This window comes from Hyperoodon ampullatus (assembly GCF_949752795.1).
Source record: "Hyperoodon ampullatus genome assembly, chromosome: 14".
NCBI classification, from domain to species: Eukaryota; Metazoa; Chordata; class Mammalia; order Artiodactyla; family Ziphiidae; genus Hyperoodon; species Hyperoodon ampullatus.
The window spans coordinates 87,675,099-87,697,474 of NC_136927.1; the positions used below are offsets into that span (position 1 = coordinate 87,675,099).

A 22,376-nucleotide genomic window follows, 5' to 3' on the forward strand; every position below is an offset into this window, starting at 1 on the left:
GTTTCCGGAGAGCCAAGCGCTGCACGGCGCACCTGATTGCGTGTGAGTGACTTTGGCTAAACGGGGTCCCGGGTTGGAGCCGTCAGGGCTGGTCCTGGAGGAGAGCAGGGGTAGCCGGCAGCGTGAGGACAGAGCTGCGGGCGCTGCGGGAGGATATTCTGTGGAGCAGATAAAGCAGGGCTGGGGGAGGATGCAGACGTCCCAGCTGTACTCAAGGGACGGAGGATTTTAAAACTTGGGCATATTTTCCCCGACGTTTTGGGAAAACTGCTTGGACAGCAGCCTGCAGGCCGGAGGGACTCACGCATTTTGGAGCCGGGCACAGTGCCCAGCCCTGCTCGGCGTCTATCCTGCAGGATTCGGGATTTCCTCTTTGGCAGGACCTCGCCGTAGGGCGGTCTTCCCCGAGGTCAGGCTAGCGCGGTGGGTTCTCCGTAGACGAGTGGCCACCCTCCTGGCCTCGCCTGGCCCGACGCCTTTCTGAGACGGCAGTGATGGCGGCGTCCCCTCGCGGGACCCCCGCTTTGCGGCACTCGCCCCTGGTTTGTCGTGCGCTCAGACGGGAAACCAGACAATAAGTTACTGACTCTCCAGCCCACAGGGGTAGAGCCTGTCCTGCCCGAGGGATGTTTTCTGGCTGTCTGGGCTCACGGCGGGCGATGGGTGCACAAACTTGCTGAGAAGCTAAATGCTGGCACAAGGGCCACCAGGTTGGGGCCAGTCACTGGTGGCCCTTAAGTTCAAGGGCAAGGCCCACACCTCTGTCTTCTCCTCCCAGCAGCAGCCACTTCCCTGACCCGAAGGCACCGCATCTGCTGGTCCAGCCCCTGCCACTTATTCCACCCGGCAAGGCGCCTGGGCCACGAGCTCCGCCTCACCACACGCTCGTGACCAGCCTGGTGCTCCTTTTAAGGCCCGAGTCGGCGGCCGGGACTTTTGGGTGCCTGCGGACCCTGCCGGTACCTTTGTCGACCGCCTGACCCACCCCCACCTGGCCCCACGTCTCTGTCATCCCCTGACCGTGCGCTTCTCTGTCCTTCCCTTGGTGGCCTCGGGCTTCCTGCTCGACATCGGGTCCTGTGCTGGAACCATCCCGGGAACGGGGTGCATCCGGCAGGGGTCTTCAGGCCAAAGGGCACCGCTGCCCACACCACGCCGACTGCCAAGAAGCGGGAGCTGAGGCATCCCTCTCCAGACCCGACTTTCCAACGCGATGCCACACGAGACAGAAAATCTTCTGTAGATGTTTATTCTACTTCAAGTAACAAAGCTATGAAGTTCCATGTTTTAATGTACAGTGATATAATACTTTGCAATATAAAATACAATTTACAGAAATTTCTATCAAGTAAACCTAAAGAAACACACTCGATTTTTTACACTGGTTGTATTTAAATTAGAAAAATTTTGTTTTACACGTAAAAAAACCTTCACATCTCGTTAGATGTTGGAACTCGTCTCCACTTTAACTTAACCTACTGACAGGGTCTCTAACACCAATCACTCCAAATTGCTAAGTTCTCGATGTTCTCATAACTTAAACGTTTGTGCTAGAAAGTGAAAAATCTGTAGTGATGTACAATGGAACAGACTCCAAAGAACAAATGAAATTCTCTAATTTTATATTTGCAAAAGTAAGTTTATGAAAATATAAAAAAATTATCAAAGTTTCTTTGTACAGTCAAATAAATTAGCAAGTTTTTTCTCTCTTTCGCACTTCAGAAGTACTTGGAAAATATACATGACGAGAAGCAGTATACTGTGTCTCACAGTGAAAAGCTTTCTAGTTTGCAGTTCTTAAGCTAGTATCACTATTTTCATCTCAGGCTTTACACAAATATTGTTCCATTTCAATGACAAACGTTGAGATTTGTCACCTGACAAGTACCACAGTGCGGAGCAGCTCGTGCACGTTTCCCGGGACAGAGAACGAACCGAACCGCTCAGATGGTAAAGTTCAACAAACAAAACGTTCCTGATTATCCAAATCAAAGAAACCTACTCCCTCCACCCGCCCTGCCTTTTAAAGTACACTTAACTGCTTTCTTTTCTCACTTTCTTTAGGCTGGTAAAATTTAAACCTTTTAAAATAAATTGTTATTTAAAATTCCACAATTTCTATTCAGATGTTGCTTTTAATCATGTTTGGGGGTGGGGGGAACATGTAAGGCGATACCTAAACACTGAGCAAAACCAAGAAATGTGTTTTTGTTTCCTGGTTGAAATTTGTAATTCAAATTTCTTCATGACAAGAGAAAGATGCACCTGTAAGTCTGGTGTTTCTCAACATTCCAGAGACGAGCTGACACAGCCATGCACAGAAACACGCGGCCACCTGCCCCGAACCCTGTGAAGTCAGCTTCTGGAAACAGGTATCACAGATGAGATGTCAGGAAAGGTATGGCTCTGAGGTCCACTAAACTCCCTTAAAATTTACAATAGTCAAGTTATGAGAAAAGATAACTTTATAATCTGAAAAAGCAATATGCTTTTGTAGGTACTTTCCCATTTCAGTACATTAAATGGAAATGTTAAAGAGTTCTTAGTTTTTTGTTTTTATTTAAAAAGCGTCAGAATTGTAAAGGTGTGAAATTTTGTAAGAAACCATCACACACAAAACTACAGTAATTTCTCAAGTCCAGAAGGTTCTGTCCTGTGCGTCAGCTCCCAGCTCTTTCCAAGACCACCTGCTTAGCAAGTGAGCGCGGCTTCACGGGAGGCCCTAGGTCTGGGCGGCGGGGGCGGTGGCCCGCGGGGCCTCAGCCTTGGGGTCCCGGGGTCGCTCCGGGCTCCGACTGCGGTCCCTGCGGCGCTCCCGCTCGCGGGCCTTGTCGCGGTCGCGGTCCCTGCTGCGGGACCTCTCCCGGTCACGTCTGCGGTCGCGGTCGCGGTTGCGGCTCCGCTCTCGGGCCCGGTCCCACTCGCGCCCCTTGTCCCTGCCCGCATTGCGCTCGCGGCCCCGGTCCCACTCGCGGCCAGTGTCCTTGTCGCGGTGTCGGTCCCACTCGCGGCCTCGGTCCCAGTCCCGCTCGCGGCTCCAGGTCCGGCCGCGTTCCCGCTCCCAGGGCTTCCCACGCTCCCGCTCGCGCCGCCGGTCCTCGAGGGCCCGGCCCGGGCGGCTGTCAGGCGGCGGGGCCTCGGGCTCCTCTGGGGCCTTGTCCCGGGGCCGCCCCTCGAAGCCTGGTCCTCTGTACTCGTGGCCCCTGCCCTCGCGGAATTCGGCCTCGGGGCCTGGGGCTGGCGCGGCGGGTGGCGCGGGCGGGTGGCTGGGCAGCTCCAGCAACGGCCGGGGCGCCGGCTTGGGTCCGGGGGTGGCCGGGCCCTGGAAGTGGAAGCGTGGAGGCGCCGACTCGCTCTTCTCGGGGAAGGGAGTGCCCCCCCGGGGTCCCCCAAAGGGCAAAGGCGCCGGTGCCCTCTGGCCGGTGAACCTGGGCGGCGAGTGGACCCTCTGCTCTTCGAACTGCTGAGGCTGCATCCCCCTGGGTCCCGGCACAAATCCAGGACCTTGGCCCCTGGGGCCTTCAAACTGCCCAGGGTGCGGCCCCCTTGGGCCCACAAAGTGGCCGGTGGGGGGGCCTCTCTGACCTCCGAACTGAGAGGGAGGAGGGCCACCTCGGGGTCCTTTAAACTGCGACAGCAGAGGCCTCCTCTGGCCCCCGAACTGGAAAGGCGCGGCACCCCTGTTTCCCAGGAACGGGGCCTGCTCGGGCCCCTCGCACTGGCCAGGGGGGCCCGAGGCCTCACCGTACGGGGCCTCCGGGAACTCCCTCTTCTCCCCGGGGGGGTCCTTGCGGTCTTCAAATGGAGGCGGCCCTGCTCCCCTGGGCCCGCCCAGGTGGGAGGGGGACGGGCCCCTCCCGTCCCCGTAGGGAGGTGGCCCGTGTGGCCCTGAGAACAAGGAAGGGATCGGCCCCTTTTGGGGCCCGAATCTGGCTGGTGGAGGCCCCCCTCTCGGCCCGTCGCTATTAGAATTCTCTTCTGAGAACGGAGGGACTGGCCCCCGTGGGCCTGTGAAATTGGGGCCGTGAAGGCCCGACATCCCGAAAGCGCGCGGTGCAGGCTCCCGCTGGCCTTGGAACTGGGGCAGCGGCCCCCCTTTCTGTGCTGCGGTGGGGAACGTGCCGGCCCCCTCACCTGGCCTGGGCTGTGGCTCTCTGTCTCCTTCGGTTTCAGCTGCCAGGGAGGCACTTTTTTCGGGAAACTGAGCATTTCTCTGATCCTCGTACTGGCAAGAGCCCAGAGGTTTTTCCTGAGAGGTGTACACTGGACCCGAGAAAGGATCCCTTCCTCCGGGAGGGTGGAAGGTCTGGCCCTCGTGCTGCGAAGGGAAGAGGGCCTGGAAGGAGGCGCCCGGCGGCGTGGGCAGCAGCACCTTCCGGGCAGGCCTGGCCGTGCCGTCCCCGCCGGCCGCGCCCTCAGGCCCCGGGCTTTCCGTGGGCTCGCGCAGGGGGCCGTCCTGCTTGGCCGGCAGTGGGGCCTCTTCGCCCGGAGCCCACGGTGGAGGGACTGACTCTGGCTCCTCCGGGGCTGGCAGTGGCCCCAGGCCGGCAGCGGCCCCTCCGGGCGCTTCTCTGGCCGGCGGGGGCCTCGGGGCGGCCTCGCTCTCGTTGCCCTCCGTGGCCAGCCGCCGGGCCTGCCGCGGGTCCCGGCTCAGCCGCGCCTCGGCGCTCGGGCCCGGGGCCTGGCTGCCAGCGGGGGGCGCGGCCGGCTTGGCCGCGGCCTGCGGCTCCTGCGGCAGGAGCGCGGGCTTGGGCGGCGGCGACATGAGCGCGTCCGACACGGAGAAGTGGGCCATGGAGGCCCCGACGGCCGCCCTCTGCTGCCTGAGCGCCTCCTCCTGCTCCTCCACCTGCCTCTGCTGCTCCTCGATCTGCTTGGTGAGCTCCTCTATCATCTGCTGCTGCTCGGCCAGGGAGGGCGCCGGCAGGCCAGGCCCGCCGTGCGCGTCCGCGCACATTCTGGTGGGTAGGTCGTCGACGGTCACTTTGGCTTCTTCTAGGATCGTCTCGTCCTCCGGGTCATAGGCCACCTCCTCCCGCTCAGCTGCCTCCGCGGCCTTGTCCGCGTCCTGGCGTCTCCCGCGGTCTCCGAGCTGAGTGTCCAAGGCTCTCTCAGGACCGTACTCTTCCTCGGGGTCATACGGCCTGTCGTCTTCCTCCTCCTCCAGAGGTCTGTCTTTTGAGAACTGACCAAACTGCTGGACAATTGGGTCCAGCAGAGGCGCCGCCGGCAGCCCGCCGCCAGCTTTGGCTCTCGAGTCCTGGTGGGGGGCTGGGGCCGACTCGGCAGGCTCTTTGGTGGGGGGGTCAAATGCCTTCTTCTTCCCAAAGAGAGTCTGCAGGATATGTTCTAGGGGCGAAGCTGTTTTTGAAGAAGAGGAAGTGACAGAGGAAGCGGCCACCGCAACCGTCACTGACGCGGGTGATGCTGTGACAGTGTTCGTGGCTCCCGGCTTGAGCGACGACAGTATCTGTAACATGGAAGACGAGGCCGGCGCACCTGGTGCTTCTGGAGGAGGGGGTGGCGGTGGGGGAGACCCCGGGGGTGTGGTGCTGACAGCCGCGTCCCCCGGGCACAGCGGGTACTTGGGGGGCTTCTTCTCAGGGAGCAGGGCTGCTGGCACCCTGGGGTGGACGGGATCCATTTCTTCTTGTGTCTGAATACGGGGCCGCTTCTCCTCTGTCTTGTCTAATTCGCCAGCATTCGAAGGCCGCTTTATTTTTTGGCAGATTACTAACCCCAGGATTATGTTTGGACGCGGTGACTCAAGACCTAAAAAGCAAAACAGTTGTGCAAGTTTTAGAATCGAATTGTCGCTTTTGTCCTTCAGGGGTCAACTCTGGGCGTGAAGGGCGGCGGCGGGGGGGGGGGTGGGGGGGTGGGGGGTGGGGGTGGCTTCCAGAAGGAGGAGGAGGAGATTCTGTGGCAAAACAGAACCAAGTGTTTGCAGACCGGCTGCAAAAGACGCAGACTGCTCCGCGCACCTGCCCAGCCTGACGGGCCCACAAACCACAACACCAAGGGCCCCATGCACACGTGCATTCGCCCAGTGCTAAAATTATTACAGATTTTCAATGATACACAACGCTAGGGTAGAGGCGCGCTGGGGGAGGTGGGGAAGGCCAGCACGCACACACTCCAGGCCGTTCACCTACTGGGAGTGAAGCCTGTATGTACCAGGATGTTTTCTAAACAAACTCTTAGCTGTGTTCCTTTATCTGCCTCTTCCTACAAATCAGGAAGGCAGCACCCCCTTTCGACTTTAACTTATGAGCTGCAATATGTAAATTAAGCTATTCATACTAAAATTAAAGGTTCAATTAAGGACCAGTTCTACAACTCAATTATAATGATCAACAAAATTACACTGATCGATATAGCACACGCCATTCGATAAGTTCATGAGTCACTGGTGTCAAAATTACAATTGATGGGAAAAGTGATGCTGACCAAAATGCCTAAAACAAATGTTCTTGAAGGTTTAGAAAGACATTCAGTGACCAGTAACTTCTCAAAAGCTACCGAACGCTCAGGTCTCTGTCAACACAGGACGTGCGGCTTAAAGTCCAAAGGTGTTCAGGACAGGGGCAACAAAGGACAGACCACGTGGAGAACACGCTGGGAATTTCAGAACATTGCACAGTTCTTAAAAAATAATTATTTCTTAACAAATTCTTGGTCCACACATTCTGGACTGTGGTGTACTGGACCAGGGATGCTACTGTTTCTGTACGGCCCCTCCACCCTCACAGTAATAACAAACCCGGAATACCAACAGGGGAACAGAGAAGCCCAAGTCACAGATCAGTAAGTTAGGGAGAAACGATAAACACGGGACCAAAATTTTGCTTCAACAGCATACTTAAAATTAATCAAATCGTATAAACTCAATTTACACATAAATCACTATTGTGTAGAAGACATTCATGCTATATATTTTTTGTTGACTCACTAAAAAAGAAAATCAGCACTGTTTTTCCTATTCTTTCTGTGATTTTAAGTTGATCACAGATCAAACAGCTGTCTCTGGACACCCACTGTGTAGTTCTGAGCGCCTGTCACCCTTCCTAAATTCCAACAGAGACGGGGTGACATGCCGAGCACGAGGGTGGCGGATGTCCCGTCCCGCCCCCGAGGAGGAGGAAGACCTGGCATGCCAGAGGGAGCTGGGCTGGCCCAGCATCCGCATGGATCGGCGAGGTACTGCTGGCCCCCTCCCCACTGTGCTCAGCGCCTCGTTTCACAGGCTGACATTCAAGGGCTGAGGTGCCCATGAAGACACCCACTCATGATAAGAGGAATGGCTTCCAGAATGTCCTCTGCCTGCCCTTCTAATGACAGTGGTGACTCAGGGGAAGGAGGAGCTGGGCAAAGGAGGGCGTGGAGACAGGAAGGCCAGGCCCACTGCACTGAGCATGGCATCCAGATGGTTCTGCTCAGATGTGGAAGATATTCTATCAAGTTCGCTTTCTAATCAAAATGAATTATTTTAACTTAAAATAGTAAATCTCTCACTCACTGTAACAGCCACTTACTGAATAATTTACAGCTCACTAATATCCAGTCTGGGGCACAGTCAATAGCTCAACTGGCTCTCGTGGCCCTTTCTGGACCGACTGTCACCGACACTGCCCCAGAGCTGGCAGAACAGGTCCCCAGCCGAGCCACAAGCTGGAGCGCTGGCCAGCCCCGTGAGCAGAAGCAGCAGAGGAATGTGCTCGGCCCACGCGGGCGGGGGCGGGGAGGGCTGGGGAGCCCTGGCCGGGGGCGTCCTCTCAGCAGCCCAGGGCCCACGACTGTCCTCATTGTCCTCAGTGCAGATGGGCTATGCTACCTCTGAAGAGCTAAACCTCTAAGGTGCCAACACCAGGGCTTGCAGCATGAATCGCGTTTCAGGTCAAAGACGCTGTGTGTGGAGGCTAAGTCACTGCGTTACATCCAGGGAGATGGGGTCCTGTCCTCGGGAGGTGTGCCAGCCCTACAACTTGCAACAGCTTTATATGCTTCCTAACAAAAATGATATACCCCAGACTTGGCAAAATTCTCTAGACTCTACCCTTTGTGGTCACAGCCATCACAGGTGAGGTTAGGATTAAATTACTTAACATTTACATTTGTTTCAAAAACAGTAAACTCCCTGCAGACCAGCATCTAACTAAGCAGCTAGTATTTTTAAATGCTTTCAGCCCTCCAACTACTTCATCTACACACACCCATAAGCGATCTAATAAAGCTCCAGAGTTGGAGGAGTGTTAGTTTTGCATTTCCCCACTAATCTTCCCCAGGATTTTACATTTAAATTGGGCTGTGTTTGAAGCAGTCAAATCTTATCTGCTTCACCTGTGCATGTTATGGCTGCATGGAGACTTGAAATGTAACTAGCACCGTGGAGATAACTTACTCGTGGAAGAATATGATTCACTGTGCTACCGGGGCCTCGGCAGTGACCGTTAGGGAGGTGAGGGCACGTCTGGTTCCACCCCGCTCCACACCCTCATGACAGGCGCCTGGCAAGGGCACGCTGGACACAGTCAAAGGGCTACTACCACTGGGACGGTGGCAGGGACAGCTTTCCCCCGAAGGCCCCATTTTCTGCCTGGGGCCCCTGTGGGTGCGCCCACTGTTGAGTGTGACCCCTGGAGAGGAAAGGGCGCCCCGAGAAGGCGCAGCAGCAGTGAGCACGCTGGCCGCGTGCAGAGACAGGGCTCCCGTCGGGGGCCCGGGGCGCCCCCCCGGCTCTGCACAGGGCCTCTGTCCCACGGTTACAAGCGGGGTGCTTACTTACCGACCTCCCTTTGAGGGTAGTGGTGAGGCTTATGACTCATCAGGTAGATGAGAACTAGGTGGGAGGCCACTGAACTATCATTTCCAGACAAGGGGTACTGGTCAGACTGAGCACCGGGGTGTCGGCACCCCTGCCCGACCCCCTCCAAATTGCAGGAGCAAACGTGTCCACGATGTCCCGTGTGGATGAAACAAGCCTTCTTAGCTGCATCTAGGTCCCCGAGTCTTCACGGTGAAAGGGTCAGCCCCAGACCACCCGTACAAAGAGAGAAGTTGACAAACCCAGGGACGAGGGACAGCTGAAAAGGTGTGTGTGGATTTCCTGAGCCAAGACCCAAACCACGATCTGTGTCCAGGTGTGTCAGCAACAGGGCCGCGGGGGAAGCAGCCCCCATGCACCTTGGACGTGGCACAGCGGGGGACGAGGTTTAGTTTTAATTAATAAACCAGCTCAAAGCTGCCCAACTATCAAATGAGGCTTTTACCCCTAAATCTACCTGGCATGCTCCACTATTCAGTATTTACAGTGAACACCTTCTTATGGTCTGAGTCCGACAAGACAAAACGTCCACACCTGCGGGAACAGAAACTGCTGGAGTTAGCAGCAACCGTCCTCAAAGAGGACTTGGGCAGAGACCCAGCAAATACAGGGAGAAGCAGCTGCCCGCCCGCCACACTCAGCTCCCATGCAGACTTCGCCCGCTCCCACTCTTGGGTCCCTAAGACCTGTGCAAAGCCAGGGCTCCACGTCCCAGTGAGGAGAGCGTCATCCATCCGTCCGCCCGCCCGTGTCCAGGCGCCCCCAGCGCAGCACCGCCACCCGCACAGCCGGAAGCACACTGGCGTCGGCTGAGGCAAAGCAAGGTGGAGACAGTCCTCCGTCACAGTGCATCTGGATGGGCACCAAGAGCTACCAAACGGTTCAAATTCAGACAAACAATGACCAGTTTCCATGAAATATTTTTATTGATTTCAAAGGAGAGAGAAGCACTTTCCATTCAGCACGATTTTGCCTTTGATACAACATCTGTACACAGCTACGCAGGCAGACACGCAGAAACTGAAGACGTGCTTTTACCTGACAATATTGCAAGTCACGGAAACGGTCTGCTAATTTAGGAAGCAGTTAAGAGTGAGGACAGAAGGCAGACACCACGGATGGAGCCAGCCTAAGAGAACGGCCCTCTCCCTGCAATGCCTCGGAGGGCAGGTCCCTGTCCTCTGCTCAGGGTGGTCCACACCTTAGATGCCCGAGGGCCCTCGACAGGCGCCCTCCACCCCCTCGGGAGGGCCAGGCGCCCTGGCCTAGGCCCAGCGTCCCATCTGACTGGTCTTCCTTCCGTGAATAAAGCCCCTAGACGCGCGGACCAGCTGAGACCCGAGTCCCCCATGGGTGGAGCCCCGTCAGTGTGCGTGGGACTGAGCTGAGCCATGTCCACAGTGGAAGGACTGTCCGCTGGCTCAGACTTACATGGGCCTCCCAGCCGTCCTCCAGGCTGTGTGACGTGGTGACGGCCTGGCGCCTCTGGGACAAGTCGAGGGAGCCCGGGAGGACAAAACGCCCTGGAGGCAGATTGGGCTCAGATGGGCTCTGTTGCCGTGCAGGGACTGGGCTGTGGGTTCTGCGTGGAGACCACCCCACGTCCACCGTCCAAGCGCGGGGTGGAGAGGACGCTGACCACGAGCAGGCCACGCAGGCCTCTCCGGCTCTGCACGTGGGTTCAACACCGCGTGTCCTCGCCTGCTTCTCCAGTGAGCCAAACTGTCAAAATCTATGGGGCTCCCAAGTCCAGAGACGGACGTGCCCAGTCAGGCGCTCTCCACTCCCACAGACCTGCCCTCCCCCTCCCAGAGGCCCGCCCGCTGGCGGGCTGCCCGAAGTGGGAGGCCTGTGCCCCACGGAGGCCTTGGGATAGAGATGCGGCCAGGGCGGACCCTGACTCCATGCTTACTGGCCCTGCGACCTCAGGCAACGACAACCCTGGGCAGTGAGGGCACTCCCAGCTGCGGGGCTGACGTGGGGGGTCAAGGGTGCTCCCTTCAGGTTGTGGGGCCAGCGCTGCCGGGCAGCATGTGCTCAAGCCCACTGGCTGCTCCATCGAGGGACACGGCAGCCCCTCAGACTGGACCTGTGCCGTCAAAGGATGCTGTGCAGAGACAGGAGGAACACCCCCGGCCCACCTTCCAAACACTCATGCACACACAACACGCACATGATGCACACACCACGAGCCTGGGACACGAGCCTGGGACACACGGACGTCTGTACCCAGGGAGCACCAAGTCACGATGCTAACGTGCCAAGCAGCTCAGGTAGGTAACGTGGCCTGGGGCCAAGGGAGTCTGGCTGATGTGCAAGTGTACAGAACACACACAGACGTTAATATCAAACAAAGGTATCAGGAGAATTAAAAACATATATACTAAATTAAACAAGCTGAGATTTAGAAGCCCTTCGATTAAAAAAAAAGTCTTTAAAAGTTTATGGTAAAATTTCCCATACAATCACGTTTCCAAAACCCCTCTTACTACTTTATTTTAATGAAACACTCGTTCTCTATTGTGGATGAAAACCTGCAGGCTTTTGAGCATCCCCTTCAGGAAGTGACAGCCTTGGGAATGCAGGTGGAGGAGTAATGTCCACTCCGCTGGTCATCAAGTGTGGTCACTTAGCAGATGAAGTGAGCGCCCTGCCCAGCCTTCCTTGTCCCCGTGTCACCCCGGAACACCCAGCACGGCCCCCTCCCTCTGCCAGCCGGGCCCCAACCCAGCACTGCACCACCTCCCGCCGCGGCTCCAACTGGGGGTTTCCTCGGTGGCCCCCGCGCCCCTGCCTCCTCACCACGCCTGACCTCATCCACCTCTGCCCCCCTCAGGGTCTGTCTGTGGCCCCAAACCCGGCAGCCCCCTGCTCGTGTGACAAGGTGCACTGGGACGGAGTCAGGCAAAACCCCACTGCGGGCTCTGCAGGTGGAGCCGTGAGAGGGGCTCCAACATGGCTGAAACAGGGCTTCGTCACCTCCCAGGTCCCGCTGCTACAGACGCGCAGAGTGTGCGTGTCACAGGATCTATGCTCACACTAGGCCCCGCACAGGCTTCCGCCCTTGTGACTGACCGGAGGCTCCTCACGGTATCGGGGAGTCGGCTTCACCACCGTCACCGCTGAGTCAGGAACACGGCATCCAGGGAGCCGGCCGGCACCCCAGGAGCTGCCCGCCAAGAACCTCGGCCACAGCCCTCCCTGCTGCCCGTCAGGTGGCACCGCTTTAGCGCGAGGAGTGGGACAGCCCCCTGGAGAGCTTGGCTTCTAATGTGTTTGACACTGAGACAGTTTCGTGTGTTGTGTCAGGGGACACGAGCCCTGCGGTCACGGGGACCGACCAGGACGCTGGGCCCAGCCACAGAGCCACCGGGGTGCGTAAGTGCCTGGCTGTGGCAGAGGCGCTGGCCATGGACACGGAGGCGCCAGGCGCGGGCGTAGCTACCGCCTGTAGGAGCAAGTGCTTCAGGAGTGCTGACCGCAGGTTACACTCAGCATCTTTTAGGCTTAGCCGTTTTGGGGGGCGCCACGGCCAAGGAGACACTCCCATTTAGGCGAGACTTAAGTCCCGTCAACTTCTCAGGGTTAAGAGGAGTTGGGTCCCCAGAGACCACGTCCCCCTTGGAATCACCTTTAGCTCCCTTGAGAAGCCTGAACTTTCTTTCTGGTCAGCCTGTAAGTAATTCTTTAGAAGCAGCACTTTCTAAGGAATGAGTGAACAGAACGTGGTCTGCCAAAGACAAGAATTTGAGCAGATTTCAAAGTGACTATTTCTAGAACCAGTTCCTGTCTCAACGCTATTTCTCATTTCTCCTCAAAACGAATGCCTGCAGCGAAGAGGCTCGGCCTGACGCCTGCAAGGAGGCAAGCCCGCAGGCCGGGCCCAGGCCCCACCCTCCCGGCACTGCCTAGCCCCTGCCGCCAACACCCTGCTCACGCCAGGTGGGTGGGCTCCGGACGGGTTTGTCCCTCTTCACGGGACTTTTCGAAGACAATTCACACCTTCCTCAGGGGACTTCAGGTGCCACCCTCCACTATCCAGGAAGCCCCACAGCTCGACGCTGCTTCACCCCTGCTCCCAAGTTCCGCTGCCAAAGGCCGGGTCTGGGTGAGGCATGCAGCTCGCTGGGACAGACTCTGCAGGGCGTGTGGGGGACGTGTGGGCGGAAGGCTGGGGCCTACCTGGTCCCTCAAAGGGCAGGAGTTTGGAGGGGACGGGGTCCGTGGCGCTCAGCGGGATCAGGTAGAGGTCCTTGACGTGCCTGCTGTTGTTTGCCACGACGCCGAAGCGGCCGCGGCTACTGAAATAGGAGTACAGAGAGATGTAGGCCACCTCCTCCTCCTCCGTCGCGGGGTGGAAGCGGATCAGACACAGCTCCTGCAACAAACAGAGGGCGGGGAGCATTGACCTGCGGCCACTCGGAAAGGCAGCCGCTTCACCTTGCACCTAAGCCCCAAAAGCAGGAGGGAAGCGAGGAGAGAAGCGACCAGCTCTAATTCTGACTGTCACAGCCCTGCTGCCCAACACATCAGAACAATAAGCTGCTGAAGAGGACACAGGCCCGAGTCTCAGGACTGCTAGGTTTGATCTTGGTTTCAGAGGACCTGCTTTAAAACTACTTAGTCCCACTGTCCTCAACACAGAGCCCACCTCCTGGGGCTCTCGTACTGATGGGGTACTCTATGTGCAGGGCCAGTCTGGGGCAGTGTCTGACACAGAGCTAAGTGACCACTAAGCGTGTGATGAGCTGCCCGCAGCTCCGAAATGGGAGGGCTGAACTAGAACAGGGTCGTAACCCTTCTGTGACCCCAGTGAAAACCAGAGCCCCTCCCCCAAAGAGCACTGCACACGCAGACACACAGCTGCGTCCGCATCTCAGGGGTTCACAGACTCCAGCCCAGCCGCCTGCCCCCACCGCCACTCCATCAGTTCAGACAAGAAGGGACAAAGCATCTGTATTTCTAACTCTGAACCGCACATGCGCTTTCACAAAGCTTCCACCGTCGTGCTACTCAGACACCCCTTCGCAGGTTAGCCAGCTATCAACTTCAACGTCCACCTGCAAATACCTCACGAACTAGAGGCATTTCAAGTATTAACGCGCAAGACGAGACGTCAGAGAAAGAGCCGTGTGTCAACAAACCCCTTCTTCCTTGGGTGCAGAGGTCAGACTGTGGGCAGGTACCTTAGACACTGAAGATCTGAGTTTGCCGACGTAATCCCAGACTGTCTTCGGGGCAATCCGTCCGCCGATGTGAATTGTGTCGGGCAGGTCCTAAGTGAAATGAACTCTGATTCAATAGCCGGTGGAACCGTGGCGGTCACAGAGAGACAGACCCCAAACTACCCGAGATTCACAACTAAGACAACTGCAACTATCCCAAACAAAGCGGCAATAACTGTGTCAAATGTTGCTTAGTTGACTAACATCCGGGATTATGAGTGACCAAACCCAAGGGTGGTAGGAGGATAAGCTTCTGCTAAATAGGATGACATTTAGCAAAGTGTGTTACTGCTGTCTTTTATGAACATACACAGGTAGTGAAGATCCAGGTATGTCTCAGAAGTGACTGAGCACTCTTTGTTACGTCTGAAACGCTAGGGCTGTTGTGTTCATTTTGAAACATAAAGACCTGTCACGTGTGCCCCTCCACACCAAGGCAGGTCACGCGTGTCTGGCCACACCTGCAGTGGGCACATGCACACTCAGGTTTTGCACAAGCTCTAGCGGAATAGAGGGAGAAGGAAGACAAGCTTCAGCTTTTTCAGAAAAGAGGGAGGGTCTGATTTCTCATTTGAATTTTCGCCACTGTCCAAACTGCGTAGCCTGCTGACTCGGCCTGGCAACACCTATTTTGCCTTCAGAGGTGCTTGTGCGTCCAGACACTCAGCAGGAAGGTGGTCACACACCTGACTCCAGCGCGGGATCAGAGTGCCTGTGGAAAACGCGCGCATGCACACGCACACACATACTTCTCACCCTCCTGGTTCTAACCTCACTGAGATAATCAAAACATCCAGAGACAGGATACGCCTTAGTGACAAACTTCGCTACACTCTGCATGTTAATAAATCCTTTCCAAATGGTGCTGAGTCGAGACAAAAAGAGGGTGGTATCTCCTTCTGGAGGGGACCGGGACTCTGAAATGCTGTAAAACAAAACCACAGAAAATACGTGAATCTTTCTCTCTGCCCAAAGAATCCCCTATATACATATATATATATATATATATATATATATATATATATATATATATATTAACGTGTTTATAAAAGCAAAGTGAATTCCTGCAAGTTTTGATAGCTTACTTTTTCAAATTAATTACCTTAATCATAATGATATGAACACATTCTGGTCAAAGAAATATAAACTATATAGACAATAAACTGGATGGCTGTAAATTCAAATTCCAGTTTTCAAGAACCATATTTCTAAGGTGATAATTAGTCATCCTAAAACTGAAGCTTTAAAAAAACGCCTTTTTAAAATAGAAAATTGATGAGAGTTGTATATCTGGGTGGATTTCAGAGCCGAAGGACTGAATCACTCATTACTGCTCCTTCTGTTCATCTGAAAGAGAGGCCACAGCTCAGCTGCTCAGACCACACACGGGGGCCGCACCTGATGCTTGGCGACGGCGGGACCGACAGGAGGTATCTGGGCTCGGGCGACGTGGACGGCTTGGCCAGGATGGACTTGGGCACTGTCACGGAGGTCGGCACAGGCTTCGGGACATCCTGTCGGGGCTCCGCTGGATGGACGCTGTCTGGGCGGGCTGCCGAGGGAGCCGTGCCCGTGCTCGGCCCGCCTGGTGCAGTCCTGGGGTCTCGGCCGGACACCGTGACTGTGGTGAGCACTGCGCCGCCACCAGGGGCCGGGCAGGGGGCACCTTCCAGGGCAGAGGGCTCGGGGTGGCCGTCCTCTGTAGGCACCGGCAGGGACTTTCCCTCCAAATGGGCGCGAGCAGGGCTTTCCAGGTCTGGCTCCGAGGCGTTTTCAGGCAGAGTTTCTGGGGCCGCATCATCGGCTGAGCTGAGAGCGGGCTCAGAGGCAGAGCTGTCACGCTTGGACTTTGAGTCCTCCTTCTTGGCAGAAGTTGACCACTTTTGTCTTTGCGGAGCTGGCTCATCTTCCGACGATGGAACCTGACCTGGAGAACAGAAGGCAGGCCTTCGTGAGAAGTCCCACACGCTCGAGAGCAAAGCCTGCCCCTGGGTGGACAGACGATCACTGCTTTAAATCAACAACACTATACAGGTAGGGGCTCACTTCCTAAGCTTGAAGAAACGATTCTAGCCTTTCCACTGTGTAACTTGGTTTGAATGCAGCTGTCCTGAGAAGGGTCTCCCCAGTCTCCCCCCGGATCTGCTCACCTGTGCAGATCTTACAGTTCAGGTCAAAGAGGTGCGCGCGGTGCTGCCCGGTCGTGTCCTGCAGCATGCCGCCGACAAGGCCGAGCAGCGGTGCCGCGCTCCGCTCGGGGGCCGCCCGCGCCGATTCTTGCTGTTCCTAAAGCACAAGAAGCAGAGGAGGTCATGTCTTTCCCACCCCCTCTCCAAATGAGCAGCGCCCAGGGAAAACACATCTCACGTGATCAAGAACCACTGAAAAAAGAGGAAAAGGACTACTGAATACAAGTCCTCGAGAAGCAATACAACTACACACACTTGTGTCTGCTCAGTGTCTTGCCCAGTAATTCAGGCACCTAACAACGTCTGGAACGGGATCACCTTAGTCAATTCTCGTGAGCACTGGAAATCCTAAACGCTTACATCAGAATCTGATACTGGCGGAGAATCTTCCATATCGGGAATAGTTTCCTGTTTAACGGTCGGCTTCTTAGTCTCATTATGCAATTTAGTTCTGGACTCCATCACCTAAGATGAAAAAGACAAACAAACATGAAGCCTCAGCCCTTCTTTCCCAAGGGGACTCTCTCATGCCAACAGGCTATTAATTCACTCTGGGGTGGGGTGGGGGGGCATTGGTGTCAGGCTTCTGGCACCCGCAGCTCCTCTCCCATCGGCACTCACAGGCTTTGACGATCTCTCTTTCCACATGGAAAGCTCTTTGGACACAAGTTCTTCTGGCTTCATTCTCACAAGTTTTGCCAAAGAGATTTCTTCACGCAGAACACGATGGAAGAGCCCCTGTAAACAAACATTTCTTATTCACTCGTTCAAAACCCTCTAAGATACTAGAGAAGATGTGGAGGTGGGCAGCAAGGCAAGCCCCTGCCCCGCGGCAGGACGAGGGCCCGGAGCATCCCATCGATGCTCGGAGAACAAGGGCCCCGAGGTCGGGCAGCTGGTCTCGAGTATCCCACCGCACTGACCCTGCTACAAAGACCACTTCACAGAAAACACAATCGACTGAAGAAGGTACAGTGTTAGGGACAAAGGTAGAAGAAATCCCTTCTGCCAGGGGGTTAACACGCGAAATGGAAAGTCAAGAGTATGTGCCCTGCTTCTAAACACAGGTAAGAGGTCAAGAGGCCGATCCAGACAGCGTGGGCCCCGCAGGCAACAGGCGCGCAGGTGGCAAGCACCTCAGCAGGCGAGCGCCTGGCCCCACGGGAACAGCGTGCCACTCACCCACAGCCGCAGGGGGACCCAGTGCCCTAACCCAGGCCTGGGCAGCACCTGGCCAGGACTGCCCCCACTCCTGACGGTCGGACACGCACCTGGTTCTTGGGGTCCTTGAGGTTGAACATGAGGCTGCGGTACTTGCTCTTGTACCGATTGTCTGTGACTCGGAACAAGTTAAACATCTCCTTCTCGATGTGCAGTGCAATTTTTCCTACTTCATTTTCTGTCATGATTAAGTCATCGCTGTCAGTGACTCTAGATGGAGTGAGGAAAGACCCACGGTAACTGCTGCACTTACCATGCCATGTGGGATCTCAGCTCCCCAACCAGGGATGGGACCCCGGCGCCCCCTGCGGTGGAAGCACGGAGTCTTAACCACTGGACCGCCAGGGAAGTCCCACATGTGACATTTTTCTTAAACAGCGGGGCCATCGTGAAACCACCACGCTTTACGGGGAAAACGTTCCACTTTAACAGATAAGAAACAAAGTGGAACAGCCCACCTTTTCCACAAGATCTCCTTCAAGGAGCGTCGTATGTTTTGCCGAATCTGAGAATTTGGCTGTGACGAGGCGGGGCCCGCGGGGCCCAGGCGTCCCGGGGCTGGAGCGGCCGGGGGAGCCGAGGTGGCCCCAGGCTTCCTGATGGCGCCCACCGAAGCAGCGGAGCTGGGGAACTTTCTGGAAGCAGATGTGGCAGCAACAGGTGCCAGCCTTGCCTGCTTGGCCGAGGGAGCGCTGCCCGACGGGGAGGGGGCAGCCGAGAGCCACGGCCTCTTGGGGATGGTGCCCTTGAACCCCGGTGGCGACTTTTTGATGGCTGGTTTGGCTGCTGCTGCATTTGCAAAAGGAGGGGACTTCTTTGGAAGGAGACTTCTGGGCGAGGGTTGCCTGCTGCCCCCCGAGGAGCCTGGAGGAGCCACCTTCTTCGGCACCGCCGCCACCGCCGCCACCGCTGCCTTGGCCTCCGTGCGTCTGTCCTCCTTCACGGCTGAAAAGAGAGGGGCCGCTTAGTGAGGCAGGGGTGCAGGGGACCCCACACAGCATGTGCACCCTAAACCAGCAAAGCTAATAACCAGGCATCACTGTGAGACAGATTTAAATAGAATTTTTAAAGTAACTGTTAAATTCAGAAAAGGAGTGTAAAAAGGGCTACCAGCAACATTTATAATAGTGAATATACTTTGTTTCAGAAAGAAATGCTTTATTATTAAAACTTTTACTTCAACCGATAAACCAGTAAGCTATCAAAGGCTTGATTTAAACCGTTAGCCTAGCTTGGAACTCGAAGGGCCGATTTCGCTGTATGAAGAGAAGGCACAGATTTCGAAGACCACTCGCATGGACGGTCCCAGTGCAGTGTTTGGTGAACAGGAGCTTAGAAACTCTTTCCAGGGTGGATCAGACACATTCTCTCCGAATGCATATCCAAGCCCCACCTCGGGGGCCCTTGGGGCACTGGAAGGACTAGCAAGAGTCCACCCTGGGGTTAGGGGCTCACAGGTGTTCATCGTCCTCTTGGACAAAAGTCAACTGGACATGGTTAATAAATCTATAGAATGTTGGCAGAAAACTGCAACTTGGGGGGAGACCAATTACTTTTACACTAGGAGCTGGCTGGCAGGAACGCCACCTGCTGTCATTCACGTTCCCATTCACACCCCTCTAGCTGCAGCTCGCTATTGGGTAAGACAGTAGGTTAGCACTTTTAATGCAAACAAGGATTACAGCCGAAAGCTAAAATGAGAATCTTTATGCCAGTACTTCGCATGGATCGATTCCACTTAATCCTGTATCAGACCATCAGAATTACAGTCAGAGGCAAGCAAAGAGGTTCATCCTAAGACCAGTCTCTCGGTCTTAGGGGCGTGCGGCCCAGCAGACGTACATGGGCAGCCGTGACGGAGAGCAGGGGCGTGTTCCCAGATGGCCCCGCTCAGGCCCACCGTCCAGAACCTCTGGGACCCAGGGCAGAACGGTGGCGGGGGGGGCAGGCAGGTCCAGGGAGCAAGCCAGGAGAGCACAGGGACACCACCTAGGGCCACGTCACACAGGACCGACGGAGAAGCCGCCTCCCCAGGCGCAGGCTTTTCTCAAACTACCCACAGCGCAATGAGCCCACAGATGCTAAACGGGAGACTTCGAGATGCTCTAGCAGCCTTCCGATTTTACGCAGGGGTTGAAGACCCACCAATGCCAGTCAGCTGCCGGTGCTTCTTGCAACTGTCCTAGTGAAGCAGGGAGAAAATCTGAAGACCGGGGACAGAGGTGAGATCCTGTCTACAAATAAGGCCTGACCCCACAAGAGCCCCCAAGGCGTTCACAGCCTACACCCTGCGTGACCATCCTGGCGAAGGGCCAGAGCGCTGCCCTCAGGACTGCCTTCCTCTGGCACTGGTCAGGCCAGTTCAGCCGCAGGTGTTAAAAGCCCAGGCACCGCAAGATTTTTCCATTTCACAGTACAGGTGAAATTACCTAATTTTACAAAGTTTGCCACAGCGCTACACACATCCAAAACTTAGAACCGTGTTAGAAGTACTTCACTGTCATCAGGCAACAACCCTGACTGCAAATCTCCTATTTTCATCTCACAGAGCACTCCCCCCCCGACCTTATGTCCCCTTGTCCACGGTGTCCCAATCACTGGCCCCACGTGTGCCGGCACCCCCGGACTATGCTGTCCAGGCTTTCCCAAGACCACCCGCTCCCCGCTGAGCAGCACGCTTGTGCTCTACATCCACCCTGCTGGCTGTCACCCGTGTCCCGTCAGCAAGTCACAGCTGTCTAACAAAGTAGGAACTGGGGACGTCATAGGAACTAAGAACTACGTTTCTACGTATATTATTCATCAGCTCAAATCCATATTCCTAAGGCACTACCATACCTCAGTACATGGAAACTTATCTTTACCAGCTCAGCCTCTGCTAACAGGGTCCACAGCACCTAATCTGGGCTGGAGGGTGGGGGAACTGCTAGAGCTTAAGTTAAATGAAATGGACAGAGGCCCCTCTCCTTGGGGGAAGGAACAAGAGTGGAGTGGAGCAGGATGCGGCGCCAGCTGTGACTGCCAGCAGGGGAAGAAGGAACAAACCCGTCAGGATTAAAATCGCGCCCTAAAACCAGCTCACTCACTGACTTTACACAAACTTTGCTGAGATTACTTTAGTAGCACACTTTTAAGCAACTCTAAAAAGCTGGCCTAAGGTGCTTCCAGAATTCTCAATGAGGCACCCATGATGGGGCCCCAAACAAATCTTATCATGTGACATTTACACTGTTTCAAGTGACAATTCCTGTTGACTTCGAACACATTCACTCCCTAAGATCAACGCTTCTACTGGTCTAACCGGTGTTTTGTCTCATTCAGGGAAAACAGAAGCCAGGAGCTTATTTTTAGGACATTCACAGTACAGGGGATTAAAGTGACCTGCTATCCAAGAGTGGTAATGGTAAATGAACGTAATCTATTTAAAAAGCAGGGGATGGCTTTCCTTAACCACTGTGCTGCTCTTCTATAAAATTAGCTGCTTCTGGCTTTTAAAAGTCAACTTTCACTATCCCTCACCTGCGTCTCAGAGCGTATATAATTACATAAATAAAAAGTTGGTAAAATGTGGAAACTGGTGGACCCCAACAGCAAGTCGGCTCTATCCCTCTTCTACTTTGAGGAAAAATGCTCAAAACAGAAAACAGTTGCGTCTGGTCCCACCGTCAGCTGGATGTGGGTTAGCTGCTGCTGGAATGGCAGTACACCGTGTAGTGCCAAAGTGTCTGACAGCGACAGAAGCATTACTCCTGAGTAGAGCTAAAATCAGATTTGCAAATTCTTCATCCAAATTCCCTTTTAACTGTATTATGTGTATACATTCACAGAAGAGCAGGCATAACCAACCGACCACGAAGCACCAGTTCTAGAACAGGACAGCAGCCCACCCCACCATGGCAGAGTGGCTCCAGCAGTCAGAGGCCCCCAGTGCTGCCAGCTCGAGGCAGGGTGACCACCTGCCCAAGTGCCGGACAGAGACGGCCTCCTGGGAGTGTACACCCAGTCTGGGCCATCCCGGGGGCTGCCTATGGAGAAAAGAGTGGCCCAAGTTCCAGGCCAGGTGCTGTCTCGGGGAGCAGATACAGGAGGAAAGGCTGGCCGGTGGCCAGGCCACCGCCCCAGATGACGTCGTTTCTGCTGGGTCTGGCCATTGGTTTATACTGGAAACGAGTTGTTTGTGGTGAAGCCCGGTAGGAACCAGGCAGGCCGGTGCGCTCAGGGACCAGCAACAATCTAATTGGCTAACTTCCCAATAAGCATGAAACTGGGGGCCTTGCCACCCAAGGTGGGCCGTGGTGCTATGGCATCGCTGGCCACTGGGTGGCACTGGTGAGCCTTGGTGGGGACAGGAGGAAACGGGAGTGGAAGCTGTGTTACTCCGAGCAGCCAGTGCTGTGCAGCAGGACGAGGAACCAGCGCTGGGCAGGAGCCGAGTCGCACCGCACAGCACAGCATCGCGCGGCCCCTGCCCAGTCACAGCTCAGTGACAGCAGTTGCCGGGGTGGCCCCTCACAGGGACCAGTGAGAAACGCTGACGGACGGTCACTGCTTTATACCTTTTGTCCTGCCCCAAAGAGGTGCCAATTTATCCTAAAAATCCCCAGATATGAGGCTTTCAGTCACACTGACACGGTGGGGGGTGGGGGGGAGACACTACTCAGAATGACTGGCTGTAAAAACGCCAAAGGAATCGAAGAGCTTCTGATGTGACCAGGCGCCAAGCAAGCCCACGTGGTGCAGGTCGGAGCGTCCCCTCCCCCCCCATTCCCACAGGGCCCCAGATCCACCCAGGCTCAGTGGTGAGGCCGAGGCAGCTACCGCCACAAGGCCCGGGTAACGTAACGGGACCAGCCAGGGCTCAGAGGACACAGTGGACCAGCGGCAAGGGTTGGGGGGAGTGGACTCTGCTCACTGTGA

General features: G+C 55.8%; 1 protein-coding gene across 1 annotated transcript in view; it reads right to left on the minus strand.

The window, feature by feature from the left end:
• Positions 1-2,558: 2,558 nt before the first annotated feature.
• DIDO1 (death inducer-obliterator 1) overlaps positions 2,559-22,376 on the minus strand; it is a gene marked incomplete at its 5' end in the record, with an annotated part of 29,513 nt that continues 9,695 nt past the window's right edge. Inside the window, 10 exons of the mRNA XM_079719988.1 lie at positions 2,559-5,772; positions 13,007-13,202; positions 14,011-14,100; positions 14,821-14,974; positions 15,448-15,976; positions 16,200-16,335; positions 16,599-16,703; positions 16,860-16,976; positions 17,510-17,669; positions 17,918-18,404. Coding sequence (XP_079576114.1) covers positions 2,723-5,772; positions 13,007-13,202; positions 14,011-14,100; positions 14,821-14,974; positions 15,448-15,976; positions 16,200-16,335; positions 16,599-16,703; positions 16,860-16,976; positions 17,510-17,669; positions 17,918-18,404 — 5,024 coding nt within the window. The 3' untranslated portion in view covers positions 2,559-2,722. The remainder of the gene's footprint in view (positions 5,773-13,006; positions 13,203-14,010; positions 14,101-14,820; positions 14,975-15,447; positions 15,977-16,199; positions 16,336-16,598; positions 16,704-16,859; positions 16,977-17,509; positions 17,670-17,917; positions 18,405-22,376) is intronic.